This window comes from Desmodus rotundus, chromosome 11 (genome assembly GCF_022682495.2).
Source record: "Desmodus rotundus isolate HL8 chromosome 11, HLdesRot8A.1, whole genome shotgun sequence".
Classification (NCBI taxonomy): domain Eukaryota; kingdom Metazoa; phylum Chordata; class Mammalia; order Chiroptera; family Phyllostomidae; genus Desmodus; species Desmodus rotundus.
Genome location: NC_071397.1, coordinates 5,276,649 through 5,303,513, shown reverse-complemented (window position 1 = coordinate 5,303,513; position 26,865 = coordinate 5,276,649). Strand labels below are relative to the sequence as shown.

The window sequence follows — 26,865 nt, the reverse complement described above, 5'->3', positions numbered from 1 at the left end:
CATTGGAATCATCCAGTCCTGACTCAGCTGGGGCTGTGTCCTTGCAGACCTGGACGAGCCGGTGCTGACAGTGCACCAGACAGTGAGTGATGTTCGAGGCAACTTCTACCAGGAGAAGACTGTGTTCCTGCGCTGTACTGTCAATTCCAACCCACCTGCACGCTTCATCTGGAAGCGGGGCTCCGACACCCTGTCCCACAGCCAGGACAATGGAGTCGACATCTATGAGCCCCTCTACACCCAGGTCAGGATGGGCGATAGCTGGCCTGGTCTCCTTATGACTCAACTTACATTCTTCCTCCTGCACCCAACAAGGGAGGGGGCGGGGGACTGAGGGCCCACCATCGGGAGTTCTTGGGACCGGCCTCACTAAAGCAGTTCTGTTTTGACATCAAAAGCACGCGTTCTGACTGGGCTTCAGACACCCTGGCGCAGATGACATTTGGACAGAAGGCTCAGGGAACAGTGATGCAGACAGGAGAGTGTCCAGGGCAACATGTCCTTCTGGAACATTGCCAGTTAGGAAAGGCACCCTCTAGAGGCAGGCAAGCCCTCCCTGCCCACTGCTGGCTGTCAGAGTATGGGGACCCCATGGGCAGACACAGCAGGACTTTCGGGCAGAGTGATGACTCCACTTCCCATAGGCCCCATGCTGTCCCAGGAAATGGTGATGAAGCCATCCTGGCAGGCAGGGCTTTCAAAGGTGGCTTTCCTAGGTGGCTGTCAGAGCTTCACATGTGGCTGTGGCCAATGGAGCCAGCTCCATGTTTGTATGGTGGCAGGGCTTCCTCCTTACCCGTCCATTTCTCAAAGTAGAGAAACTGAGGCCTGGTGCTGGCCATTGAGCACCAGGGCAGCCTCAGATGCAGGGGGGCCCAGGGTTTGAAGAGTGCAGCATCCACCCCAGACTCAGGCTCCCTGGGGATAAATGGTGTGGAGGCTGGGAAAGATGGGGATTAGAGTAAGAATTTGCTTTGGCCGCTGGTGCTGAGTAAATATGTGAGGGATCCTTGGAGTCCCAAGCAGACCCCTCATACTAGTGGCCCACTGCCGCCCAGGGGGAGACCAAGGTCCTGAAGCTGAAGAACCTTCGGCCCCAGGACTATGCCAGCTACACCTGCCAGGTGTCTGTACGCAATGTGTGCGGCATCCCGGACAAGGCCATCACCTTCCGGCTCACCAACACCACAGGTACAGGCACTTTCCTGCCCTTACCTTTGCCCACCTGAACTGACAGATGGTGCGTCACCCCACAGAGGACTCTAGGTGCATCACCATTAGTGTACCCCCTCTTCCCCTCTGCCTGCTCCCTGCCTTTCCTCTTTCTTATCCCCCATCCTTCCCCAACCCCATGGGTTTCCTAGCATTCAGCCCTGCCTTGTGGTGCCCTAAGACCCCACCTCCTTGTCCTCCTAGCGCCGCCAGCTCTGAAGCTGTCTGTGAACGAGACTCTGGTGGTGAACCCTGGGGAGAATGTGACGGCGCAGTGTCTGCTGACAGGCGGCGATCCCCTGCCCCAGCTGCAGTGGTCCCATGGGCCGGGCCTGCTGCCCCTGGGGGCTCTGGCCCAAGGTGGCACCCTCAGTATCCCTTCAGTGCAGGCCCTGGACTCTGGCTACTACAACTGCACAGCCACCAACAATGTGGGCAACCCTGCCAAGAAGACCGTCAACCTGCTGGTGCGATGTACGTGGCTCGGAGGGGTGGGAGGGAACTCGGAAGCAGACAGGGTCCCTGTCCTGTAAGAACTACCAGTGACATGGGACAGGGGCCTGCCTTCTTTTTCTTGGTAGGTGATAAATGCTGAGGAGGCACGCTCCAGGCACTTCCATTTCCCTGCAATCTAGGTGTCTTCCAGCAGAGAGCAGGATTAAAATTGTGTAAAGTTTTATTTACAATTTACAGTCTACATTTGCAAATGCAACCTCAGCAATGCAAAAGGTAGGAAGGACTGGTTCTGAATACCTGCTCTTTTTTTAGGTTGGGAAACTGAGGTTGCAAAAAGCTAAATGTGGACTTTCGGTCCTCAGGAGAAATTTCTTTTGTACACTGGTTTCCACAGGAGTCTCTGAGTTAAAGTGAAAATAAAATGTTTCCATATACCTCATGTGTAAACCTCTATTAGCAAAGCATTTTAATGAGTCTGAAGATAATTATTCAATGTAAAAATGATACAAAACTTGGAGTACAATCTAAAGAAGTACAAACACTTTCCTTACTATACCTCAGCCTCAGTAGTTAGCATTAGCTGCTTGATGTGATCTGGATTTTGCTACTCTGCTTCAAGGAGAAAAGTTAAAATAATTCTGCTTGTGCAACTAGTTTGTTTATTTGTTTGTTATATGTTTTTTAAAGATACAGGCTGTTTCCAGCTCTTTAACACTTGAAAGTAAAGTATAGCTTCTGCCAAATTCAGCTCAGAGTCTTCTGAAGAAATGAGCCCTTTCTGTTGCTGCTCTTCACTGGCTAGTCGCTCCTTCTGCTTCTCCTCACAAGGAGCTTGCTCTCTGGTGTTTTAATGAATCAGAGCAAGAAAGGAAAGATCAAAATTGCGGTTATCTGATAACGATTTTTCCCTTTGATGGTACTTTTCCCATCAGAAGATTATTTTTCTCCACCTGGTTTCACCTGGGCTGATAAGATCTCAATTTACACGAAATGCTTGTGGTCATTTAGGGTGACGCACCGCCCGCTTGGCCCAACCCAGTCCTGGTTTATGGCCGTTGTGCCAGTTTCCTGTCCAATTAGCATCCAATATTAAGGTTCTGTCTAACTCTTGGATTAAACAATATTCAGACTTTAAAAAGAGGCCAGACCCTTTTCTTTCTAAACTCTGTGCTTTAATTTAATGACATGTAAAATTATTGTATTGGGCTTTTATTTTAAAAATTAGACAAACTTGCTGCAAAGAGTTAAATAGCACAGAAGGGTAAAATGTACAAATTAAAATCTCCCCTCGGTCCCCTGCAGCCCCCCTGTCTGGAGAGGACCACTGTGACATTCTGGTGCATGCCTCCCAAATTTGTATTTTGTTTGTTCAGGGTTTAAAACAGGAAAACAGATAAGGTAGTGTAGTGGTTAAGCGCAGGCTCCGAACTGAACTATCTGAGCCTCAGTTCCCTCCTGGTGGAATGGGTGCGCTAAAGTGCCCCCCCCCACAGATCGCAGGATGGGTTAAATGAGTAAACCTGTGCAAAGTGCCTGGAGCAGAGGCTCTCACATAGTGTGTGTTTGGTCAGTGGTGACTTTCACGATTACTAAATCCATGTTTCTACAGCGAGCTTTTTTGAACTTTTAAAAATGCATCCGAAGAAGCAGAACAAGTTCCAAGCAAAATGGTGGGGTTTTTTTGTGGTGGTTGTGTGTGTGTGGGGGGGGGGGCGTGTAGCTCCCAGCCTGCGGAAGGCCACTTTGAGGGGAGGAGCTGGGCCTGGATGGGGTGGGACACAGACCCCCTGGCTTTGGGCCAGCCCCAGCCACCCCGCCCTCCCCGTCCACCTGCAGCCATGAAGAACGCCACGTTCCAGATCACCCCAGATGTGATCAAAGAAAGCGAGAACATACAGCTGGGCCAGGACCTGAAGTTGTCGTGCCACGTAGATGCAGTGCCCCAGGAGAAGGTGACTTACCAGTGGTTCAAGAATGGCAAGCCGGCACGCATGTCCAAGAGGCTGCTGGTGACCCGAAATGACCCTGAGTTGCCCGCTGTCACAAGCAGCCTAGAGCTCATTGACCTGCACTTCAGCGACTATGGCACCTACCTGTGTGTGGCCTCCTTCCCAGGAGCACCTGTGCCTGACCTGAGCGTTGAGGTCAACATCTCCTCTGAGACAGGTGGGCAGCTGTACGGGCGGCGGGGAGGTGTGAGGGAGCTGGAGAGGCCCACAGAGTGGAGGTGGGGCAGCAGCTTGCGAACGGGAGGTGCTGGGTGCTGGGGTAGAGTGGTGGAACTAAGTAGCAAAGCAACATTTTTCAGATAGTCTCACAGATATATTACTGCCAACTTGATACAGGAGAGTCAGGAAAGTTTCCTCAGAGAGAATCTTTGATCTGAGACCTGAGGAGGGGGAGAATTTTACTAGGCAAAGGAGAGTAAGGGAGAGTGGAAGAAAAAGGCAGGCCAAGGAATCAGCGTGTGAAAAGGCACTGAGGCGGGGAAGTGTATGGGCTCTTGGGAGAACCGAAGGAAGGAGAGTGTGGCTGGGAGGATCGACAGAGTGGAGAGGTCAGCAGGGGCCAGATTATGCAGGGGGTCTGGGTCTCTATTCAAATAATAATAAATAACAGTAATGAAATAGTAATGGCTAATGTTTATTGAATACTTACTATGTGTTGTGATGTTATTATGTGTTGTTACTGTACCTCATTTGCCTTCATGATTTACCCTATGGGGTAGATAGTTTATCTTCAATTTTTAGGGTGAAGAAACAAGCTCAGAGAGTTCAAAAAAACGTACCTAACATAACACGACAGTAAGTGGTGGAGCTGGGATTTGAACCCAGGCAATCTGCCTTCAGAGCCTGATCTCAGACACCCCTAAGGATTTTGCACTTTGAAAATGACAGGCGTTTGGAGGGGGTGACTTTGGAGAGCATCTCATCTCCAGTCCCAGGCTCACTGCACTGAGGAGCTGGCTGACCTTAGTTGAGACTCTTTAACTCTCTGGGTCTTCGTTTCTCCTCGGTGAGACATTGAACCAGGTGGCCTTGGTGGCCCTTTCCATCCTGACATTTGCACAGAGAGAGGCTGGGTGAAGCTGGGAGTGGGGGGGCGGTCAGGAAAGGCTTCTGGAAGGAGACTGACCTGAGCTGGGCTCCACAGATTCCACAAATCCGTTTTGCCAATCACTGTGTGCCAGGTGGGGGGTGAAGGCCTGGGAACCCAGAGAAAGGCCACGGCCCCATCTTCAGAGTCCACTGCCTAGACTGGGAGACCCACCTATTGGGGTAAAGCAGGAATTGGAAAGGCAAAGCTTAGAAAGGACACAGGAGCCAAAGACAGGGTCTTCAGGACATCGTGGGGGCACGAGAGAAGGGCTCCCAAGTTACTGGGGCATGCCAGGGAAGGCTTCACAGAGGAGCAAGCCATACTCATTTGCTGGGTTGGGGGACAGGCCCAGGAGAGAAGGGGTGGGGAACCCCCAGGGTGTACGAGGCTTGGCTTGTCCAGGGAGTATATTCTTTACAAGTGACTCTCACAGCTGGGACACAGAATGGGACAGGGAAGATGAGGCTGGGGGTGGCAGAGGCCAGAGCACAGGGGCTTGAGCTTTAACCTGAGCATGGTGCAGCCTCATAGTGGGGAGACAGCCTGTTAGTGTGTGGGGGTGAAGAAGGGGTGGGCGCTGGGATGTTTTAGTAATAGTTAATCAACAGGGCACAGGGCCATTGCCTCCATTTGGCTCATAAGCCTAGTTCTTAGGGCATGGAAGCTTTTTAAGGGCCTGTGGAAATGGTTTAGACCTGGAAAAATAAATTAACTGGTACCAAAATACAAAGAGAACACTGCAAAATTAAAGCCAATAAATGTATAAATGCTTATAGAGTTAAATTATGCTAACTGGATAACTGGACCTCAGCATGCCTTGTGGAGTTATTTGCAATTTATATTTAATGTAGGACATTTTAATTTGATGTGATGTGGGATGGGACCCATGGAAATCTTTAAAAAGACCCTCCTCCATTTGGGCATGTGTTGGGTTGGATTAGGTTTGGCTGTGAATAATAGAAAAACCCTAAATAAAAGTGGCTTACATAAGCTGGCTGTGTATTTCTTTTTCATGCAAAAGTGAGCAGTCCAGGCTGGAATAGCGGCTCTGCTCCACTAAGTCCTCAGGGCCCCGCTCTCCATCTTGTCTTGCTGTTCCATTATCCTTAGCGTGTGCCACCTCCTCCACAGTTCCAGCTGCAGTCAGCCTGCGTTCCAGCCTGCAGGGAGGAGGAAAAGGCATGGCTTCTCCCTCTAAAGACACTTGTTTTCTGTCAAATCCCACTGGCTAGAATTGGGTCATGTGGTAGCCATAAGGCCAGCTGGGAGACACAGTGTTTATTCTGGCCGTGTGTCCTGCTAAAACCCAGATATTTTGTTACTTTGAACAAAAGAGTAAGGATGTTGGGGATACAGACTAGCAATCTGTGATAACACCCCAGAAGGAGAGGATGGTGACTTTAGCTGGTTAGAGCAGGATCGGTGGGCAGGAGAGAAGAGATTGAGGGAGGAGCTATTTAGTAGAATTGTTTAAAAAGTAGAATCCCCCGTACATAGTAATGTTGAGATAAGGGAAAAGAAGGAATAGGCCAGGACAACTTCAGCTTTTTCTGAATTGGGAGAGCCTGAGGTAGAGACCCAGGAGGTGAGGAGGAATCCTTTAGGGAGGTGGGTTCTGTTTGGAGATTCTGAGAGATCTGCCCGAGGTCCGGGATGGGGAAGGGGGTGTTGCACTTAGGGGGAGGAAAGCAGAAGCCCCACAGTGGAGGCCGGGTGGGGGGGGGGGATGAGGGGACTCTAACCTGCTCTTATCCCCCACAGTGCCACCTACCATCAGCGTGCCCAAAGGCAGGGCCATCGTGACCGTGCGCGAGGGCTCGCCCGCGGAGCTGCAGTGCGAGGTGCGGGGCAAGCCGCGGCCACCCGTGCTCTGGTCTCGCGTGGACAAGGAGGCTGCTCTGCTGCCCTCAGGGCTGCCTTTGGAGGAGACCCTGGACGGAAAGCTGCGGCTGGAGCGAGTGAGCCGCGACATGAGTGGGACCTACCGCTGCCAGACAGCTCGCTATAATGGCTTCAACGTGCGCCCCCGTGAGGCCCAGGTGCAGCTGAACGTGCAATGTGAGTCCCACTGCCCCGCTCGGATTACCTCCGGAGCTGTCCTTCCTGCCCTCCGCAAGGCCTACCTTCTCTTCATCCCTTCACCCACCCCAGTCCAGCCAAACCCCTCCATGTACTGCTGATACCCCTAAACCCCCATCGATGCCTTGACACATTTTTACAAATAGGGAAACCAAGTCACAGACAGGTTAAATAACTTGAGTGCTCTCACAGCTAGTTAGAGGCAGGGCTGGGATTTGAACCTAGGTCATCTAGCTGCAGGGCTCAGACTCTAGATCCCGATGTTGTGTTGCTTTTCATTACGTGGAGTGTGAGGGGGCCATTTGAGGCATGAATAGAAGCCCAGCCTGGGATGCACGGCTGGAAGGAATGGCCAAGAGGGAGTAGGTATCTGCAGGACGAGAGATATGAGTGTGTTACGAGTGTATATCTGCCCTGACACCCTTCCAGGGTGGGGGGCACGGGAGTAGGTGCCAGTGAATCACTTTCCCATGGGGCCGCTCCTCAGACCCACCTCTGCCCCGCTGACCTCTGTCCCCGCCTCTGCCCGCAGTCCCACCGGAGGTGGAGCCCAGCTCCCAGGATGTGCGCCAGGCTCTGGGCCGGCCTGTGCTCCTGCGCTGCTCGCTCCTCCGAGGCAGCCCCCAGCGCATCACCTCGGCCGTGTGGCGCTTCAAAGGGCAGCTGCTGCCTCCGCCACCCGCCGTCCCTGTGGCCGCCGAGGCCTCCGACCACTCCGAGCTTCGCCTCGACGCCGTCACCCGAGACAGCAGCGGCAGCTACGAGTGCAGCGTCTCCAACGACGTGGGCTCCGCGGCCTGCCTTTTCCAGGTCTCGGGTGAGCGTCCAGTAGGTCCCACCCTAACCCAACCAAGCCCACTTGGGCCCAGGCTCCGCCCCAACTCCAGCCCTGCTTGCACCTGGCCCACCTACACCAAGTTTAGGCCACTGCCTTTCCAAGAACTGCCCATGCTAGGCCTGGACGCCCCCATCCCACCCGGATCCAACCGTGAGCTCTTACGGCCCGGCTCCTCCACTCACCCCATTCAGGATCTAGGCCTTCCCCTTTCAGGGCCCGCGAATACCCATCGCAAGCCCCGCCTGTTTTAGCTCAGCCCCCTTCTTTGGGCTCTGATAGTCCCTCCTCTTTCAGGCCCCTCCTTGACCGCGCCCATGCATCGCCCCTCTAGCCAGGTCCCCAAGTCTGGACCCTTTCTAAAGGCCCAAACACACAGTTTAGGCTCCGCCTACTTAAGGCATAGGCTCCACCCCTTCTAACCTTATCCAATCTCCTCTCTCCACTTCCTGCCGTTTCTGTAGAAGTGCCTTCCAGCCCCACCCACACCCAGTTTAGAGCCCCACCCACTCAAGCCCTGAGCTCTGCTCGACTCAGACTCAGACTCAGACTCAGACGTTGTGTTTCGAGACCCTCCTCCTTCGTTCTTGGTCCCAGAGACCGAATGGGGAACCTCTTTTCCTTTCCCCCACTGTGAGGGGCCTGAGCTGTGGCTTCAAGGAGAGAAGATGCCCCTCAATAATGTATCTAGAACCTTGTGGGTTGTGCTGGGCCAGCTCGCACACATTTTCCAAGCTGTCACCCTAAGAATGTCAGGCCCCTCGGTGCCCAGAAATCCCTCTCAGCCCCATCTCCTCATCAGGTCATTCCTGGGTGGGCTGATGGGGCTTCGGACGGGAGTGGGTGGGTCAAAAAGGGGTGGAGGTTTTGGTGAGGAGAATGGAGAGGGGCTGTCAGCGTTGCCCAAGCTGTCTCCCTTCCTCCGTTGGGGGGTGGGGGGGCGTTTCCCTGTCAGAACTGTGGCACTGCCCCTAGAAGGACCCCAAGCATGCCTGTCCTCTGTTCCACTGTTCTGCCAGCTCGCCCAACAGCCCCAGACTGGGCGCCCCTTTAGCTCTTGTTTGGATCCACTTACTCAACGGCAGGGGGCTAGCACCACAGGCCACTGGCCACCTCCCCAGCCCTGCCAGCCAGAGGCCCCTGTGACATTTCCCACCTCCTCCCCCTCTCCCCTGTTCTCCCACACTTTCCCTGTTCTCCCCACCGTATTGCCTCTTGTATCTCTTCTCTTCCTTCTCCCTCAATTCCGTGGCCCTTCTTCCTGTCTCTCCCCCTGTCCTCTTTCTTGTGTTCTCATATCTCTCCCATCTCCCCAAACTTCTCTCTGTTCTGTCTTCTTGGCCTTTCTACTCCATCTCGCCAACACCACCTCTTGGAATTCTCCATCTCCCTCCTTACCTCCTTCCACACCCTCATTCTTCCCAAACCCCTCTCCTCACAACATTCCCTTCTCTTTGTCTCTCCCGCCCCCTCTCTGTTCCACTCTCTGTCTCCCTCACCCATACCTCCTCTCTCTGTGTCTCTCCCCATCACCCACCCCCATGGCCCCATGCCCCCCTCCCCGCCCTCTCAGCCAAAGCCTACAGCCCGGAGTTTTACTTCGACACCCCCAACCCCACCCGCAGCCACAAGCTGTCCAAGAACTACTCCTACGTGCTGCAGTGGACCCAGAGGGAGCCCGATGCTGTTGACCCCGTGCTCAACTACAGACTCAGTGTCCGCCAGGTGGGCCAAGGGGGACAGGGCCCCAGTGTCAGCTGACCCTGGAGGTGCTCACTGAGCCAGGGAAAGGGGTTGGAGGTGGGGGTGGGACACGCTGATCTCCTTACAGACAACTCTTCAGTGCCAGGAAGGAAGTGTGCTGGGCACAACAGCGGGAGCTTGGGGGTGCTAGGGACCTGACCCCTCTGGAGCCATGCTCTGGCACAGCCCTGAGAATCGGGCAGAGGTTGGTGGTGGGGAGAGGGGCAGAGCCAGTTCTGTTCACGGAACACAGACTCTGCTCTTACATCAGAAACTTAAGGCACGAGCTGAAGTCTCACGCACGGGGTCTCTAGAACGCAAGGCCAGAGCCGCTGTGCTGGTTTCGTGTCCTAATTTCATGTGGTTCTGCCTAGCGTATGGGGCCCTGCAGTGGAGGGAAAGAGTGTGACTCTGGGCAGACTGCCTAAGCTAGGATCCAGGTCTGCATGATATGGGCAAGCTACATCTGTTTGGCCTCAGTTTCCTCATCTGTAAAATGGGGGTAAAATTACAGAGTTCTACCTCATAGGATCATTATTTCGAGGGTTAAATGAGTTCATAATTGCACAGCATTTAGTGCCTAGCACACAGCAGTGTTTGATACGTGGTGTGGTCATTCATTATTAACACAGCCCTGGGGGGTAGGCATGCAAGGGGTGACTGCTCTGTCCTGCAGATGAGGAAACTGAGGGCCTGGCTTCCTAGTCCTTTCCTCTTTCTGCTGCTTGACATGGACCCCCAGAGTCACGCCAGGGCCTGGGTTGGTGCCCTGGTGGAGGACATGGCCTGTCTAGCGTTTGGGAACTCCCTGTATCTGCAGTTGAATCAGCACAATGCCATGGTGAAGGCCATCCCAGTGCGGCGTGTGGAGAAGGGGCAGCTGCTGGAGTACATCCTGACTGACCTCCGTGTGCCCCACAGCTACGAGGTCCGCCTCACACCCTATACGACCTTTGGGGCCGGTGACATGGCCTCTCGCATCATCCATTACACAGAACGTAGGTGGTGGTGGTGGTGGTGGTGGTGGTGATGGGGAGGGTGGGCCCATCTTATGCCCAGCAGACACCCTCCCCCCTCCCCACAGGGCTCCTAAGCTTGGGTCTCCCCACTGTGCAATGTCCTGCTCTGTCACTATAGGCAAGGTCCCTCTGGCTCCCAGTCCTGGCTCTGGGGACCCTGCCCCTGATCCTACGCTCGGGCACCCTCCGCACGACCCCACTTGATTCTGACCTGGTTATCTTGCTTGCTTTCTCAGCCATCAACTCTCCCAGTCTGTCAGGTGAGACACTCCTCCTCACTCTTCCTTCTCCTCAGGGACACAAAAGCACCCCTGGTGGGAGGAGGGAATGCAAAGAGATGCCCAGAGAGAAAATGGGATGGAGGCCAGCAGCTGGAGGGAGAAGCAGAAGGGAGCAGGGCTGGGCTTGGAGATGTTTGCATCCAGGATTTATTCTGGGACTAAGAGGTGGGGGGCAGGGGTGGAGCCAGGGGGCATCTCTAACTCAGGGCCTCACTCAGCACCACTCACTGTCCCCAAAAGAAAGGCCAGGCTAATCCATATCCCCAGTTCTCCAGAGCAGGTGTCCTTGGACCCCCGAAGGATCTGTGTACAGAATTCAGGGGGCCTGTGAATCTGGGACCTGGAAGGGCACACACTTCTTTATTCTCCCGACCTTTAGCAGCAGCGTAACAGCTCCTTCAGTGGTGGGTGTAGGCAACCAGCCGCAGTGGTACAACCAGTGCTTGTGACGTTGTCATCAGAAACCTGATGTTGTCACGTCACCTTCAAGATCTTGCGGCTATCTCTCAATGTCATTCACATTCATTAGTAGTTCAACACTATGGCAGTTATTAGACCTAACACTGTATCTCCTGACTTAATAAGATAATAAAGAAGCCCGATTATTATATCACAACTTTGTTTAAGAATGTTTGACACCTCTTAGTATAGCTGATTTTCTGTCAGTCCTCTGTGTTTCATTTTATGCATTTTAAATCATTATTCGTCTCTAAGGAGATGGAGACTTCAGCAGTGGCCAGAAGGGTCTGTGGGGTCACACAAAGGTTAAGAAGTCCTGTTCTGGGAACAAATTGGTCAGGGGCCCTGTTGCCTGGTTTCCCAAGCCTTGGGATCCTGGGCCCACTACGTGGGAGCTGCCTTGGGGGTGGCCAGGGAGGGCAAAGCTGGTCCAGTGGACCCCAGGAGGCTGACCCTCTGGTCTCACCCCCACTCCCCACCCCGATGCAGACAACACCTGCCACTTTGAGGATGAGAAGATCTGTGGCTACACCCAGGACCTGACAGACAATTTTGACTGGACACGGCAGAACGCCCTAACTCAGAACCCCAAGCGCTCTCCCAATACTGGTCCCCCCACGGACATCAGCGGCACCCCTGAGGGTGAGGACATGGCCTGTTGCTAGGAACAGGGGACTGCTTCCGAGGTCTTAGGGAACCCCAGTCTAATGGAGAGACATAGCCCTCTCCTCAGGGAGCCCCAGTCTGAGGGGAGACACGGCCCCGTCCTGACAGAGGATCAGGAAGAAGAACCTCAGTAGAGCCAAGAACTCATAAAGACTGGCCTAGACCCCTGTGCTGTGAGGCAGGGAGGACGGGGTGCGATGGGGTGAGGCCCCTGGTATTCATTCAGCTGGGACTAAGGCAGGGAAGGAATCAGGTAGATGGACTCCTTCCTAGGTGGGGTGAAGAGAAGCTGTTGGCCTATCTAACCCTCCCCTGCAGGCTACTACATGTTCATTGAGACTTCAAGGCCCCGGGAACTGGGGGACCGTGCACGGTTGGTGAGTCCCCTGTACAATGCCAGCGCCAAGTTCTACTGCGTCTCCTTCTTCTACCATATGTACGGGAAGCACATCGGTGAGTCAGGGGACCAGGTAGTCTGCTCTGTGTGTGTTGGGGCTGGAGCGGGGAGGGGTGCCCAGAGGAGGCTAGGAAACTGCCCACATGTGGCCTCTGTTTCCCAACTTAGCTGAATCTGCGCAAAGGGGAGGTCCAGAGCCAGCTTGTGTGAGGTTTGGGTGATCAAGGCGCCCTGAGACAGAGGGAAAGATGGCTTCACCAGAATGAGAACGGGGGTCATGGAGTGGATGGAGAAAACAGCTAAGATGTCACTGTATTATTGATTTTCTGCCAGGTGCCAGGAAACATCTTGGGTTCTCTGCATCTGTGGGCTCATTACCCCGCACAACCACACGGTGAGGGAGGTGTTCAGAGAGGTTAAGCATTTGCCCGAGACCACACAGCAGCCCAAAGCTGTCTGAGTCCCTGAGGCCCTAAAGACAGGGTTGGAAGTGTGCTGCTTTGTGAGCAGTGAGAGGAAGTCAGGCTTTCCAAGCGCAGGCGTGCACCCAAGGGATGCCCTCTGGAAAGAGACGGCCTTGGTAGGAGCGCACATGAATCAGCGAACTCATCAGGGCGGCCCGGCGTCCAGAGCCTGGGCTCTGTGCCAGGCGTCAGGTGCTGCAGCAGACGGCACGGACAGGCTCGCCCTGCTCGTGGCACCCGCAGTCAGGGTGGGGACAGACAGTGAACGACTGATTGTGCCAGAGAAGACTTAGTGGCCACTGTGACACGTGTCCACAGCAGAGGACAGGGGCCAAGACAGCGGGTAATAGGGACTGACTCTGGGGCCTGGTGGTGGAAGACTCTACTGAGGAGTTGACATTGGTTAAATTTTTGTTTGCTTGTTTACTTACTTATGGGAAAGGTAATGTACTCTTCGTGGGTCAAAAGGTACGAAAGGGCACCTGATGAGGGTCCTCCCATGCCAGGCTTCTTGCCACCTAGAGCGCCACTCCAGGGGCAGGCAGTACTACACTTGGGGACCTTTCCAGAAACACTTCATGCACGTGGAACCAGGGCACATACACTGTTCCCTCCCCCTTTGATTTTCCACACAGAACTGTGTTTGGAGCCTGTTTTCCCTCTGAACCGTGCATCTTGGAGACCAAGCCTCGTCAGGTCACAGAACACTTACTTAACTGTTTTCCATGACTGCACAGTAGAGGAAGGGACTTTCAGCAGGTGTAGATGTAAAGGCTCACTATGGAGAAGTCTCCCCAGCTCACATGATGGGTCAGGCCGAACCAGTGAACTGGAAGGGGGTGGGATGGAAGGTTCTGCACCCCCTGGATCCCCCAGACCAACCACACAGACCGATACGGCCATGGCCGGGGCTGGGCTGGGCTGGGCTGGGCTGGGCGAGAAGCTTCCTCTGGGGTGAGGGGTGGGTGAGAGGACTGCCCGCTCTACCCGGCCCTCACTTCCATTTGGCTTCCCAGCTCCAGTGGCCAATGCAAACCAATTCTGCTTTGCCCAGCCTTTCCCAGTTTTACCCTGAAAGTTCCACATCGCAGGCACACTTGGAGAGTTGGCCACTTTCTCCCCAACTCAGGAGGGACACTGGGGACCCGGCTCCAAAGGGGAGCACGTTGGGTCCCCTAGGCCCTGGGAAATCAGGCCTTGTGAGCGGGGATGCCGGGGTAACTGGGAGCAGTCTGGGCCTCAGGGCTTGCTCAGTGTTCCTCAGGGGCTGGCACAAACCATCACTGGACGCTTCCCGGGAGCAGACTTGATTCCAGCTAAAAGAGACCCTGTAAGCTTCAGGTGTGCCCGGCAAAGGAGTGGGCTGCCCTATCCCTGGACAGGAGGACTGTCAGCAGGGGTGCTGTGAAGGGGACCCCTGTCCCTGTCATGCTCCTCCCCAGCTGTGTCCCCTTCCATCACCATCTCCAGGCCTCCCACTCCTGACCAGACCCTGCCTGCTTCTCTGACCTCATTTTCTGCTGCTCTTCCTCTAGCTACCACTTAGCTTGAGCACACTGGTCTCCTTGCTTTTCTTTAAATACTCGAGGCAGATTCTTGCCTTAGAGGGTTCTGTTCGTGATGTTCTCGTGGCCTGGAACATTCTTCTCCTTCCCTCTTTCAGGTCTCCTCAGAGAGGTCCCTGATAGCCCCATCTGAAATGTCTTCATTCCCTTCCCTGAGTTACTTTCTTTATAATGCTCACCACCAAGAGAACACAAGCTCCTGGAGGGCAGGGGTCTTCGTCTTATCCACTGATGTATCTCTAGTGCTTAGAATAGTGTCTGGCACATACTGGTACTCAACTCGAATGAATGAATGAATGAATGAATGACAGGGAGGTCTGAACTTGATAAAACCCAAGGTAACTTCTAATCCTTAGGCCCTATGGAAGTCCTTTCTCGCTCCTGATGACAGTTGTGACCAATTCTTCATTCAGCATTTAACTATTGAGAACCAATAGCAATGGGATGCAGACTTTCCCTCAAGGAGTCACAGGGAAGAGAAGATGGGAGTCCCAAGGACTGCCACACCCCTGAGCAGAGAGTGGGCCAGGCCTGCAGAACTGCAGTTTAAGGACTCAAGAGTTCCCGGGAAGTGTAGAGAACTCCCAGTTTAAGTCTAGGAAGACTTCTTGGAGGAGGTGACGTTTCAGAGAGCCCTTGTAGCACAGGAGGAATGTGGCTAGGGGAATGTGGTAGGGAAGGACATCTCCAGCAGTGGGAACAGCTTAGGCAAAAGTTCAGAGCCGGACTGTGTCCAGGCTCCAGCGCACAGTTACATTTGGCTTTGGATGAGGTGAGGAACACGGGAAGAATGCGGTGAGCAGGTCCACCCTTAGGGGAAGTTGAAGATCTTGGGCCCTGGCTGACACCTGTGAAAGGCTATGAGCAGTCCCTGAGCAGGGGGCATCTTGGAGCTGATGGGGTGCTCAGGGAAGGGGGCGGAAATTGAATGTTTGTTTCAACAGTGAAAGGGGGGAGTTTCCCCATTAGTGTCCTTGGGGCATGGTGGTGAGGGAGGAAAAAAGGGTGTGAATGAGGCTGGGTCCCCAGGGGGACAGGAGCAGGGGAAGATCTGCCGGAAGGGGAAGAGAAAGAGGTCCCTTGGGGGCTGATGGGGAGCCCAGAAGGCACTGGGGCTTGAGCCCTGCTGAAGCCCGTGTAGCACCTCCTGGCCCACTGGGTGCTGGCCACAGCCCTCTTGTGGCTCCATCTCCTGGTGAGGAAGGGAGTGTTTCTTGCTGTCTTTGTCCCTTTCCCCCCCTCCCCCCACCCCTGACCCACCTGGCAGCTCTGGGCACCAGCTGTCCCCAGACCTCGTGTTTTTCAGGCTCTTCTTGGTCCCAGCCAACTCCTTTTATCTCAGGCAGGTAACATTTGGTGGCTCTCCCCCACTGGGGGTCCATCTATCTGGTGTCACAGATGGTGTGGCTTTGTCTGTGGGCAGTGCTATGGAAATGCCAGCCACCAGGCGCCATCTAAGTTGATTCCTCTTCCCTCTGAGCCAGGTCTTTCGTGTCACTGGGGGCCGGAAGAGCTGGGGAGGGGCTGTAGTATGGCCTGGGTGCCCTTAACCAAGCCACGATCCCCTCTCCCTTCCACTGTCCCTCGGCACCCCCCGAACCCCAGGCCCCGTGGCTGTGGGCAGATGGGCTCGGTACCCCCAGACTAATGCCTCCAGGATTTCACTTTCACCCCTTTAACCACAGCTGTGTGGCGCACATACTAACCTCATTCTTTCAGTCAACTCATTCCTTTTTCCTTCGCTTGGTCCTAAGCATTAATATTAGAGAAATTGGGGGTTTGAAGGGCTAGTTTCATTCACCTCTTAAGCATACATGTAAGTATTCAAAACCTCAAAGTTGATTACTAGACTTCCAGAAACCACCCCACGTCTCACGCGCTGCCATGGGTCTGCGTCCTGTGATTTGGAATCCTGTTGTGTGCGCAGACAAGGCCCTATCACCCTGGGACAACTGTCCCGTTCAGAGGGGGAATGGTTGTGTGTGTGTGTGTGTGTGTGTGTGTGTGTGTGAGAGCACCTGTGTGAGTGTGTGTGGAGGGTGGGGGATTCGCTGATCAGGCAGGAAGGGAAAAGCTGAAAGAAAATTCGCAAATTGCCCTGATGAACTGAAGTCCTGCTGCTGTTGCTCTCTTTGCTGTGCTGGCCACTGCCCCTCCCCTTGGCCGGGATAATGGGACATTGAAGCAGTAGGTGATGGGCAGACAGTGCTGGCCAGGGGCAATGGTGGGAGAGGAGGGCTTGGCGAATGAAGAAGGGGAAGCATGCCCTCGTTCAGACCTCACTGGCCCCCTTTCTTCACACCCGTCACAGGCTCCCTCAACCTCCTGGTGCGGTCTCGGAACAAAGGAGCCCTGGACACGCACGCTTGGTCCCTCAGTGGCAATAAGGGCAACGTGTGGCAGCAGGCCCATGTGCCCATCAACCCCAGCGGGCCCTTCCAGGTGAGTCTGTTGGGCCCAGAGGCCCCTCCCAAGCTTTCCCAGGCCCTGGGCTGTTGCTCGGGCCAGGAATCACTTCGGAAGGCTTGGTGGTGTTCCTGGAGGCCGGTGCAGAGAGCAGGCAGGGTGTAGGGTGTGGGGCTGGGGGGCTGCCAGGGGCACTGAGGGGAAGAGGTGGCAGTCTATCTGGCAGAACCTCCCTAACCCCTGCTCCCTGCTCTGTGACCCTACCCCAGATTATTTTTGAGGGGGTTCGAGGTTCGGGCTACCTGGGGGATATCGCCATAGACGATGTCACACTAAAGAAGGGAGAGTGTCCCCGGAAGCAGATGGATCCCAATAAAGGTGAAGGCCGGAAGAGGGGTGAGAATCTGGGGAGGGCCTGTGGGTAGGCACCTGTGTTGGGGGAGGAGAGCGTTTGAGTCTGAATGAGGGTTCAGAGTGGCTCGGTGACAGGCTGTGTGTATCAGTGACTAGGGGAACGCCTGGGCTCTGGCTTGGCTTGGGCTGTGGGGCCCATGCAGGACAACAAGAAGACCAGACCCTGCCCTCCTGTGAGTGCGCCGAGCTGTTTTCATGCCCGAGTGCCTCCTGTGCCTGTGCCCGGGTGCATCTCTGCATGGGTCCAGAGGTTCCCCCGGGGAACAGCTCAAGTTTACTGAGCCGTTACTCTATAGTACGCAAGATACAATATTTGAGAGCTCACTCAATCCTCAAAACAGTCCTCTGGGGTAGCTCTTACTGTTAGACATGTTTTACAGATGAGGAAACTGAGGCCCCTTGAGGCCAAGTAAATTGCTCCGTGTCTTTGTGAGCCACAGAGCCAGGACTTGGACCCCGGCAGGCTGAGTTAACCCCTCCACCACACCACCTCGAGTCCGTGCTGATAAGTGTGTCTGTGTGCGTTGGGGGCGATGTCTGCCTACAGGTCTCCAGAGAGAGGGGGCAAAGTAACGGGCCCCCCATGGCCTGCCTGCCTGCTCCTCCCTGGTCCTCCCGAACTGACTGGAGCCCCGGCCTATCTTCCTTCTCTCCTTCCTGTCGCAGTGGTGGTGATGCCGGGCAGTGGAGTGCCCCGCCAGCCCCACCCGCAGTTCTGGGGGCCCATGGCCATCTTCCTCTTGGCGTTGCAGAGATGATGAGAGCTGCGTGGCCCCCACCCCGCCCCTGGCACACCAAAGTGTCTGCATTGTACCAAAGACTGACCCCCGCCAGCCGGGGTGCCAGGGGCAGGACCAGCCCACCAGGGAGGGGGCCGATGTTGACTGCGAGGATGAGCAGAGAACAAGGACAGAGGTCCAGCGCTGAGGCCCTGCAGTCGTTCGACACACGCACACACCCACACTCACACACAGAAGTATATTAAAGCACAAATTTCTATCCGACCTGCCAGCCAGCACCTTCTTTACTGCAGAGACGGGAGACTCACCTGAATGGTGTCTGCCACCCCAGGGACCTTGGCGCCATCTAGGCCTTGTCCTGGCTGCACCTGTGGTGTGTTTCTGCCCTCACTTCATCCCTGACTTAAGGCTGAGCCCCAGCCATGTGGCTTTACCAGAAAGGGAGTAGACGCAAGGGTCCTCTCTTGACCAGATGTGGACTCCCTGGCATGGGGGAGGCTGGGGTCAGGGAGGCCAGGGGGCACTCTGTGAGCTCTGTGAATGTCCCCGTGCAGAGGACAACAAGGAGGATGAGGCACCTGCTGCTTGCAACTCTTCCTGGGGCAAGGGCTAGAAAGTGGAGACCCCAGGTCACCCAGGTCCCCTGACCTGTCCCTGGGATGTCATACTCCACCCCCCCCACTCTCCGTGCCCCCTTTGAAGGGACCCAGCATGGGGTCTTGTGCCTGGGCAGCCTGAAGATTGATACCTTCCACCGCTACTCCCACCTCCCCCTGAAGCCTCCGGATTCCTGAGAGCACAGTGCCCGCCCTAGAAGGCTGGCCCAGCCTCAGCCCCCAGCTGCATCTCCAAAGAGCCAGGGTGGCCAGGCCACTTTCTGGGGCGAGGCCTGACTCCGAAAGGGACAGAGGAAAAGTTAGGCTTTCATAATTTTGTGTCCCCATATCAGATACTGGACTTGGGAGTAGAGTGCAGCCTCTGTTTCTTACATACTTGGCATGAGGGGCTGCCCTGGGTAGGAGGGTGTGGGGGGAGGCTGCCCCTGCCCTCCTCCACTGGTGAAGGAGGAGGGGTTTGTAGAGCTGGGGTGGGGGGTGGGGCAGTTGCTAGTCACCCTGTTCCCTGAGAGCTGAGCTCATGCCCCCAGCTGTGAAAGGGGTCCCTATCCTTGGGGTCCTTGGGTCCTAGGTAGGCAGCCTGAGTTGGGCATGATGGGATCTAGACCTCTCCTCCTCAGCATCACCCCCGAGCCCCCACCCAGCTGTCCGTGGGAGAGAAGAGGCCCGGCCCCTTCCAGGATGAGTCATGATGCCTGTGTGCGTGTGGCCACGTGTCTCTGTGGGTGTGTGCATGGGTGTGCACGTGTTGTGTCTGTGTAGCCCTGTGGGGACATCTCTGGGCACCAGTGTGTGCAAATATGAGCCTGTGTGTGCAAATATGAAAGACTGTCTGTGAGGCTGGGTCTGCGCCTCATCCTTGTGAGTGCCTGTGTATGTCAGCGTGTATGTCCATCCTCATGAGTGACAGGGGGCTGGTGGGGTGCTGGCCAAACAGACCACTTCTAGCTCTATTCTGTAGTCTCAGACTGCCTGCCACCACCTGCATTTCTGCCTTTCATTCTCTGTGAGTGACGATGAGCTTACAGATAACCCTGTTGCAACACAAGCACCTCTGGGAGGGGATGCCACAGGGCTTCTCCTAGAGCACGTGGTGGGGACAGCTGCAGAGAAGAGGTGGCAGTGCCAGGAGCAGTCAGGGAACCGCTCTGCCAGGCCTGTGTTACCAGCATCACCAGCAGCTGGTGGGCCCTGGGCCGGGGCTGGAGCCCGTCTCCTGATACCCAACCAGCCTGGCTGACTTTCGGGCCCAGCCAAGGCCTCTGTCCAAAATGAGTGGCTCCAGGGTCCCAGAATGCGCTTCCATCACGCCTGCCGGCCACTGTTCCTTCCTCGTCCCATCTGTGCAGGGCCTGTTGTCCCGACTAGACTGTGAGCTCCTCCTCGGAGCTTTCCACCCCTCTCCCTACCCCATCCCAACTTCATGGCCAGCGCACGTGGGCCTGTTTTCTGGAAACCACTCAGCGGGCTTTGCCCAGTGGGATGAAATATGTCTGTATCGGGGCTTCCCAGCCCTGGCTGCAGGTTATAACCACCAGAGGGTCCTCGAGAAAGCACCAATGCTTGGCTCCTACCCCAGAGGTTCTGATTTGATTGGACTGGTGTGTGGCCTGGCATCAGGAATGTTTAAAAGCTCCTTAGGAGGACGCAAGAGTGGGAACCACTGGCCTACCCCCTGCTGGGTGCTTCCTCTGCCCTCTGGGGTGGGGTGGGACACCCAGAGAGTAGCCCCAAGCACTTCCTCCGTGAGGCTCCATGGCGCCCTAGGCTGATGGCCTTTGAGTATTCCTGCCCCAGCCCTGGCTGCTCCATGAAGGGGACCCTGTCTCCCCTGTTCACCTCCATAGCCACAGAGTCTGATGCAAAAAAGATTCCAGACATATGTCAGCCGAGCTGAACTGCATACATGCAGCCTTGAGTTTCTCGTCTGGAGAGAGGGGACCTGGTGTCATCGACAGAGAATGCAAGGTGAGGAAGTGACAGGGAGCACTGCTGGAGGGAGGTCGCGGAGGCTGGGGGAGCCCTGACTTGGGGGTGGCTAGACCTTCGTGGACAAAGTGTGCCTGAGCGAGACCCGAGGTTCCTGGTCCTCGAGGGCAGGCAGGTGAGGCTGGTATGCGTGTGTCTGTGTGTGCCAGCAGACCTGCAGGGATGTGGGTGTCAGTGTGTGCTGGCACTAGCAGGGCGCCGTGTGAGCACCTAGGGTGTGCCAGTCTGCGTGTGTTTGTGTTGTGCTGGGAGTTCTGCAAAGGATGAGTGCCTTTGTGTGTCCCTGGTGGCTTGTTGGTGTGTGTGCGCCTGTGGGCCGACACCTCTGTATCCGTGTCGCTTGTGTGTCTTTGTGTGCCATTGCACATCAGTGTCTGTGTGTTGATAGGTGGCCCGTGAAGACCCCCAGCCCAGGGAGACCAGGCTGGCTGGATCCAGTGCATCTCCCCAGTGGCAGTCTCGCCCTCTGGGTCAGGGTGGCCGAGGCATTTTGTGGCCTTAAAACTGGGAGTCCAGGGTCAGCTCTCAGGGTGTTAGGGTCCCTCCACCCTATCCACTCCAGGTTGGTGTCTGGGGGAAAAGGGTCTCCTGGGCCAGGTGTTGTTCAGGTGGGAGAGGGGGCATATCAGCTTGGCTGTCCTGCTGCTGGGGCCATTGGACAGCTACCTGGGGTGCCGAACTAAGCCTGCAGACCAAACCCCTCCTCCTGGGACACTCCTCCCACCTTCGCCCTCTCTGAGACAGCCCTGGCACCTCTTCCCCACTCATTCTCCTTTCTCCCTGTGCTCCGTGAAAGCCCCTGGCTCAGGCTGTCAGCGCCAGGATGGGCCGTAGAGGTCCGTACTCCTCATGGTGCAAATGAGAAGGGTGACACTTGGAGGGGGGAGGGACTGGCCCTCGGTGTTGTCACCCCACTGGCCACTGCCCTGGGGTCCCCTGTCAGGTAGCGATGAGGAGCGTGGTCAAACCGCCCTGTCTCTGGGAGCTGGAACAGATGTGACTGGGCTCTGCACTGGGAGAGGTACTATCTCCCTGTCCCGAATTCTGGACTCTCACCCCAGGCCACAGCCCCTTCCGGCCCCGGTCAGGCCTAGGGACCACACAGACGCTGCCTTCCTCTGCTCGCACTGGCTGCAGCTGTGTGTCCCTTCCCCCGGGTTCTCAGAAAGAAGGGATTCTGTTTCCTCTCTTCTCCCCTCTGTCTTCACACGAGCCTGGGCTGGGAATGAAGGTCAGCGTGTCCTGGTGTCCTCATCCTGTTGACTTCCCCCTAAGGACCAGGAGGGCCTGAGGGGCAGGGGCAAGTCCTGGTGTTTTCTTCTCCCTGGACATCTCAAGGGGCTGGGGAGCACTTCCAGGGCCAGTCCTCAGGATTAGGTGGGTGCACCTGCTTTGGAGAGTCCTGTAGGGCCACTGGTTGAGGTTCTGGGTTTGGGGGCCCTTCCCACTTCCAAAGGCAGGGTAAGCACCACCCCCTCTCTGTTAAGTCAGTGCTAAGTGTGTATCTGGGCATGAGTGCGTGTGTGAGGGTGTGTGTATGTGAGGGTGTGTGTGAGTGTGTGTGTGTGTGAGGGTGTGTGTGTGTGTGTGTGAGGGTGTGTTGCTAGGGCAGAAGGATCGCTCTTTCCTGAGGATCCCTTGGCCCTTAGTGCTGGAAGGGGCCATAGAGACCTTCTGATCTAGTGTCCCCACTGTACAGGTGAGGCCCAGGGAGATGGCCCTTGCCCACCACCCCCTTCTTTCCCCTATGTCATCCACATTCATTCCCCAGGAGCCCGGCAGGTAATGCCCTCCCTCCTGGTATCCCCTCCACCAGCCACCCACATAGTCATCATCTCAACCCAGTTCCGCTGACTCCTCTGCCTCAATGGTCTCCAGCACCCTTCCCGCCCCGGTGGCTGGCTCACCAAGGCCTTTATCCTGAAGCCAGGAGGAAGGGCAAGGGGGAGGAGGGGGCTTCCAGCCCTGGGCCTCATGAACTTAAGAGAGAAGCCCCGCACCCCCATGCCCAGGCCCCCCACCACGGTCAAAGCACAACAGGAGACCCTCACTGACGGGTGAAAGGTACTGGGGTTGTTCGAGTCACACGACCCCGTCCTCTCCCCTTTGCCTTGCTCTCTGTCTCCACCCCAGCCTCTGGCGCCCCTTTGACTCGCCCCAAGCCCCCTGATGTAACCTCTAGTTGCGGACGCGGTTGTTTCAATAAAGCTGCAGTGTTCTAGAGCTCCGGGTCAGGCTGTGTGTGTGGGCGGCACGTGGGGGGAGTGAGCAGGCCAGGCTGGGTGGGGTGCAGGGGAGAGGCTGGGGGTTCCTCACAGGCCACTGGGGGAAGCCGCTTTTCTCTTTGGCACCTGCCATCATGGATCCGTATCCTGTTCTGCCACCCAGAAAGAGGGGACCTGCGTCCTGGTCTCCAGTCCAGTGAACTTGGGTGTCCTCATTCATTTGTCCCTTCAACAAATGCTACCAAATACTGCCTTCGTGGAAGCTCCTGGTTAGTGGGGGAGATGGGCACTGTGCTAATAATGCACCAGGAAATGCGTCGTTATGAATACAGTTAGGGCCGCAAAGGACCGCTGATGCTGTGAAGGAAAGGAAGAGGGGGTTCTTCTTTGGGTGGAAGCTTCAGGGAAAACTTCTCTAAAGGACAGACGTTTAGGAGACATGTAAAGAATGATTGGAATTAGGCTATGGGGCAGAAGGATCTTCCAAGCAGAGGGGTCAGGGTGTGCAAAGGGCTAGAGGGGTGAAAATAAAAAGCCTAGAAGCTTCAAGAAAGGGGGAAAAGACAGTAGAGAGGAATGGAATTGGTCAACTACTCGTACTAACTTTGCCCTTCCCCTTCCCGGCTCCCAGGCCCACCATTCCCTGCCCATGTCCCGTTCCCTTCACAGTCCGTGCTCCTGTCCTGGGCCCACACCCCCACCCCGCACTCTGCCTGGGGCTGCCTCCCACATTTATCACCAGTTAGCTACCTACTTGCCCTGATACCATATTGTGCCAACCTTTGTGTTTCCCCAAGACCTCTCAGAATCTTAGAATTTCAGAGGTAGGAGGTCCTTAAAAGTTGCTTATTTCAACCACCTAGGTCAGGGGGGCAGGCAGTGATGAGGAGGGCAGACACTCTCGTGAAGTGATCCCAAATCACGGGCATGGACGCCCTGATAGGAACTGAGAGATCAGGCAAATGACAGGAAGAGCGTCTTCTGTGATACTTAGTTACAATGACTCAGGGAGATAGAGCAAATAGTTTCATTTCCATGTGCCAGAGGGAAACTGAGGGTCCGAAAGGCGATAAGACTGGGGCTCCCTACCCCATCTTTATCAGCTCCCACCTCAGGTAACTCTTGCTGCCACACCAGGGATTTCTCTTCTAGAGCTTGGGACCCCGCGCTGCGTTGGGTTGGCTCATTGGGTCCAAGGAAGAGGGACCCACTCAAGCTCCTTCAAACACAGGAGCATTATTGCGAGGCTCTGTGTAGAGAGGGGGACAGACACTCTCAGAAATCCAAACACAGGAGGTGTACAGGTGGGTTTCTGGATTCATGGTAGCTTCGGGAGTTGAGGGCTCCTCACCTGTGGCAGAGTAAAGATGGCCATAAATTCTTTTCATAGTGGCGAGGAGTCTAATGCCCTTCCCCTCGAATCGGGATTGCTCTTACTGACTTGTTTGGCCACTAGAACGGGACATTCTGTGTTGAAGATGACTTGCGGTTTCAGCTCAGGCCTCTCAGAGCATGCTCTCTGGGAACTCTGAATGACCAGGTTGGATGCCCGCCTCCCCTCAGGCTGACATGCTGGGGGGGGTCACGTGAAGGGCTCCAGCTGACCGTTCCCCCAGGCCTAGCCTTCCAGCCACCTCCTCAAACTGCCAGACGTGGGAACAAAGCCTCCGTGGACCCTCCCAGACCAGCCCGTCCACCAGCTGCATATCTCTGTTGATGCCACATGTAGCAGAAGAATCTCCCAGCCAGGCTTGGCCCAAATTCCTGACCCATGAAGTCATGGGATTAATCAAAATAATTGTTGTTTTTAGCCCCTGAGGCTGAGCAACAGATAACCACCCTGGCACGAGTCAGCCACCTTCCAGCACCTCCTGCTTCGTGCCCACACAGTTCTCTCCTCGCTCACGTTCGCTCCTTCACGACGTCAGCATCCCTGGCATCATGGCCTCTCCGGCTCCGACTGTCCCTCACAACCTGCCAGTGGCAGCTCCCAGCACCACTGACTCAGCCTCTCTAGAGAAAGGGCCCACTGGACTGGGCCATCATGCTGTGCTCAGTCATACGTGTATCATGAGCAACCCATTGTTGGCTACCCTTGGGTCAGGTGCCGCCCTGTAGGAGGGAGGGGTCATGGATATAAAACGGAGCTGTTGCTTCTAGAAAGGCTGTGGTGGGCCCACTTCAGAGGGGCAGGGGGCTGGCAGGCACCATAAATGTACGTCCTTGGTTCTTCCTTCTTTCACCCTCCCCCGTGATGATCCGCCCTCGGGAGCACAGGTGTGCAGAGTGCGCCAGGAAAACCACCCTGTCCCAGGGCGGGTCCCTATGAAAACCGCCCAGGGAACTTACAGGAACACGGTCTTGTGTTCCTCACGGTGACCCAGGTGTTTTTATCTTCACGTGTGCAGGTGAGGAAACTGAGGCTCAGAAAGGTGCTCTGGCTGCCCAAACTCATACAGTGAGGAAGGGGAAGAACCTGGTGGCAAATCCAAATATCTGACTTGTGGTGCAGAGTTCTTGCAGCCAGATGCCCTCCTTTCCTTCCTTACCTCCGACGGCGAGCTGGTTTTCTCACCAGCTCATCCCCGGGGGCTGGAGAAGCAGGGCCTTTTCCTGTGTGGCCGTCCCCTTCAGCTAGAAATGGGCCCTGGTGCTGGTTTTCTATTTCTAGCTGCCTGACCTTTTTGGGTATGTCCTTTGTGAAATGTGACTATAACACCTTTTCAGAAAGAGGCTGGGTATAAATAGATCCCAGAAAAAAGTTGGAAGTCTCCTTGAGGCCACCCTGACCCCGGTAGAAGCATCCCTCCAAACTGCTTCTGGAATGAACCCCTGCCCCCAAATTCATCTTTCCTGGGCCATGCCAGTGCCCAGCGTGTCCCCGGCACTGGGGACAACTTGGCCGCCCCCCCCACCCCCCGGCCCCGCCATGCAAATCCTACTGCTGAAGCCACCTTGCTGTCTCTGTCTCCTTAGCAGTTTCTGCGTTTAAACTTCCAGTTTTCTCTCAGGCCCCATGAGGCCAGCCGAAGTGCAGCCCAGGGGCATTCAGCATTTTGCAAGGCCTTGTTCCATCTCCACCTGTGGCTCAAAGCACACCCCGCTCTTGGCGTCCCCACCCCCAGAACCACCCTCCAGTTCACGCTCAGTGGCGCGGTGGTGAGAAGCAGAGTGACACGTGAGTCAGGGAGGCTCAGTGTGTCGACTGCCCACACAGATGGAGTCAGTCTCTGCTGCCCTTGAGCGGTGTCCATAGTATAATGCGAAAGAGAAAGATTCGAAAACAGCAAGCCTGTTACTACCTCATTATTGTATTTAGAAACATCTGTGTGTATATGTGAGTGTGGGGATGTTTTTCAGCCTAGAACACTCACTGGATTAGCTGTTGTTATCTCAGCGGTAAAATTTCAGATGCTTTTGACTCACATGTATTATATTTAATAACCAGGAAAAAAATCTATTTTTTGAGAAAAGAAAAGCCAGAAGTCATCAAGGACTATAGATTAGAAATAAAGGTCACTTTCTGTTCTTAGCATTATTTTTATAACTACACATCGCAGAGATTGGGAAAGGGCTTTAAACTTTGACCCTGCAATCCTTTCCTGCTGAGTTTTTCCAATAAAGATGCTCAGACAGCCCTGCCTGGTGTGGCTCAGTGGGTTGGATGCTGGCCTGCAAACCAAAGGGTTGCTGGTTCAATTCCCAGTCAGGGCACATGCCTGGGTTGCAGGCCAGGTCCTCAGTAGGGGGTGTGCAAGAGGCAACCACACGTTGATGTGTCTCTCCCTCTCTTCCTCCCTCCCTCCCCCTCTCACTAAAAATCAATAAATAAAATCTTTTAAAAAATTCTCAGACAATTGGGATGAGTAGAATTGGGTTGCATTCACCAGGAATGAGGAAGTGAGGATGTCAAGCCAAGTTCTGAATAAGAAAATCCCAAGGAGTCCAGGCCAGGTGGCTCAGCTGACTGGAACATGGTCCCATACACCCAAAGGTTTCGAGTTCAGTCCCCTATCAGGGCACACATCCAAGTTGTGGCTGCTATCCCTGGTCAGTCAGGCGCAGACAGAAGGCAACTGATGGATATTTCTCTCTCACATCGGTGTTTCTCCTTTCTCCCTTCCTCTCTAAAATTAAAACAAACAAACAAAAAGTCCCAAGGAGAATAATGCCATTTGCAGAACAAACACTAACATTGG

The 26,865-nt window shown here is 55.2% G+C and overlaps 1 protein-coding gene across 1 annotated transcript in view; it reads left to right on the top strand.

Annotated features, from left to right (window-relative positions):
• Positions 1-18,804, top strand: part of MDGA1 (MAM domain containing glycosylphosphatidylinositol anchor 1) — a 57,009-nt gene extending 38,205 nt beyond the window's left edge. Inside the window, exons 4-17 of the mRNA XM_024557924.3 lie at positions 48-244; positions 1,059-1,191; positions 1,417-1,686; positions 3,505-3,834; positions 6,529-6,825; positions 7,379-7,663; positions 9,255-9,406; positions 10,245-10,422; positions 10,680-10,703; positions 11,673-11,825; positions 12,168-12,302; positions 16,587-16,717; positions 16,951-17,059; positions 17,762-18,804. Of these exons, the coding sequence (XP_024413692.2) occupies positions 48-244; positions 1,059-1,191; positions 1,417-1,686; positions 3,505-3,834; positions 6,529-6,825; positions 7,379-7,663; positions 9,255-9,406; positions 10,245-10,422; positions 10,680-10,703; positions 11,673-11,825; positions 12,168-12,302; positions 16,587-16,717; positions 16,951-17,059; positions 17,762-17,853 (2,486 nt within the window). The 3' untranslated portion in view covers positions 17,854-18,804. The remainder of the gene's footprint in view (positions 1-47; positions 245-1,058; positions 1,192-1,416; positions 1,687-3,504; positions 3,835-6,528; positions 6,826-7,378; positions 7,664-9,254; positions 9,407-10,244; positions 10,423-10,679; positions 10,704-11,672; positions 11,826-12,167; positions 12,303-16,586; positions 16,718-16,950; positions 17,060-17,761) is intronic.
• The last annotated feature ends 8,061 nt before the right edge of the window (positions 18,805-26,865 follow it).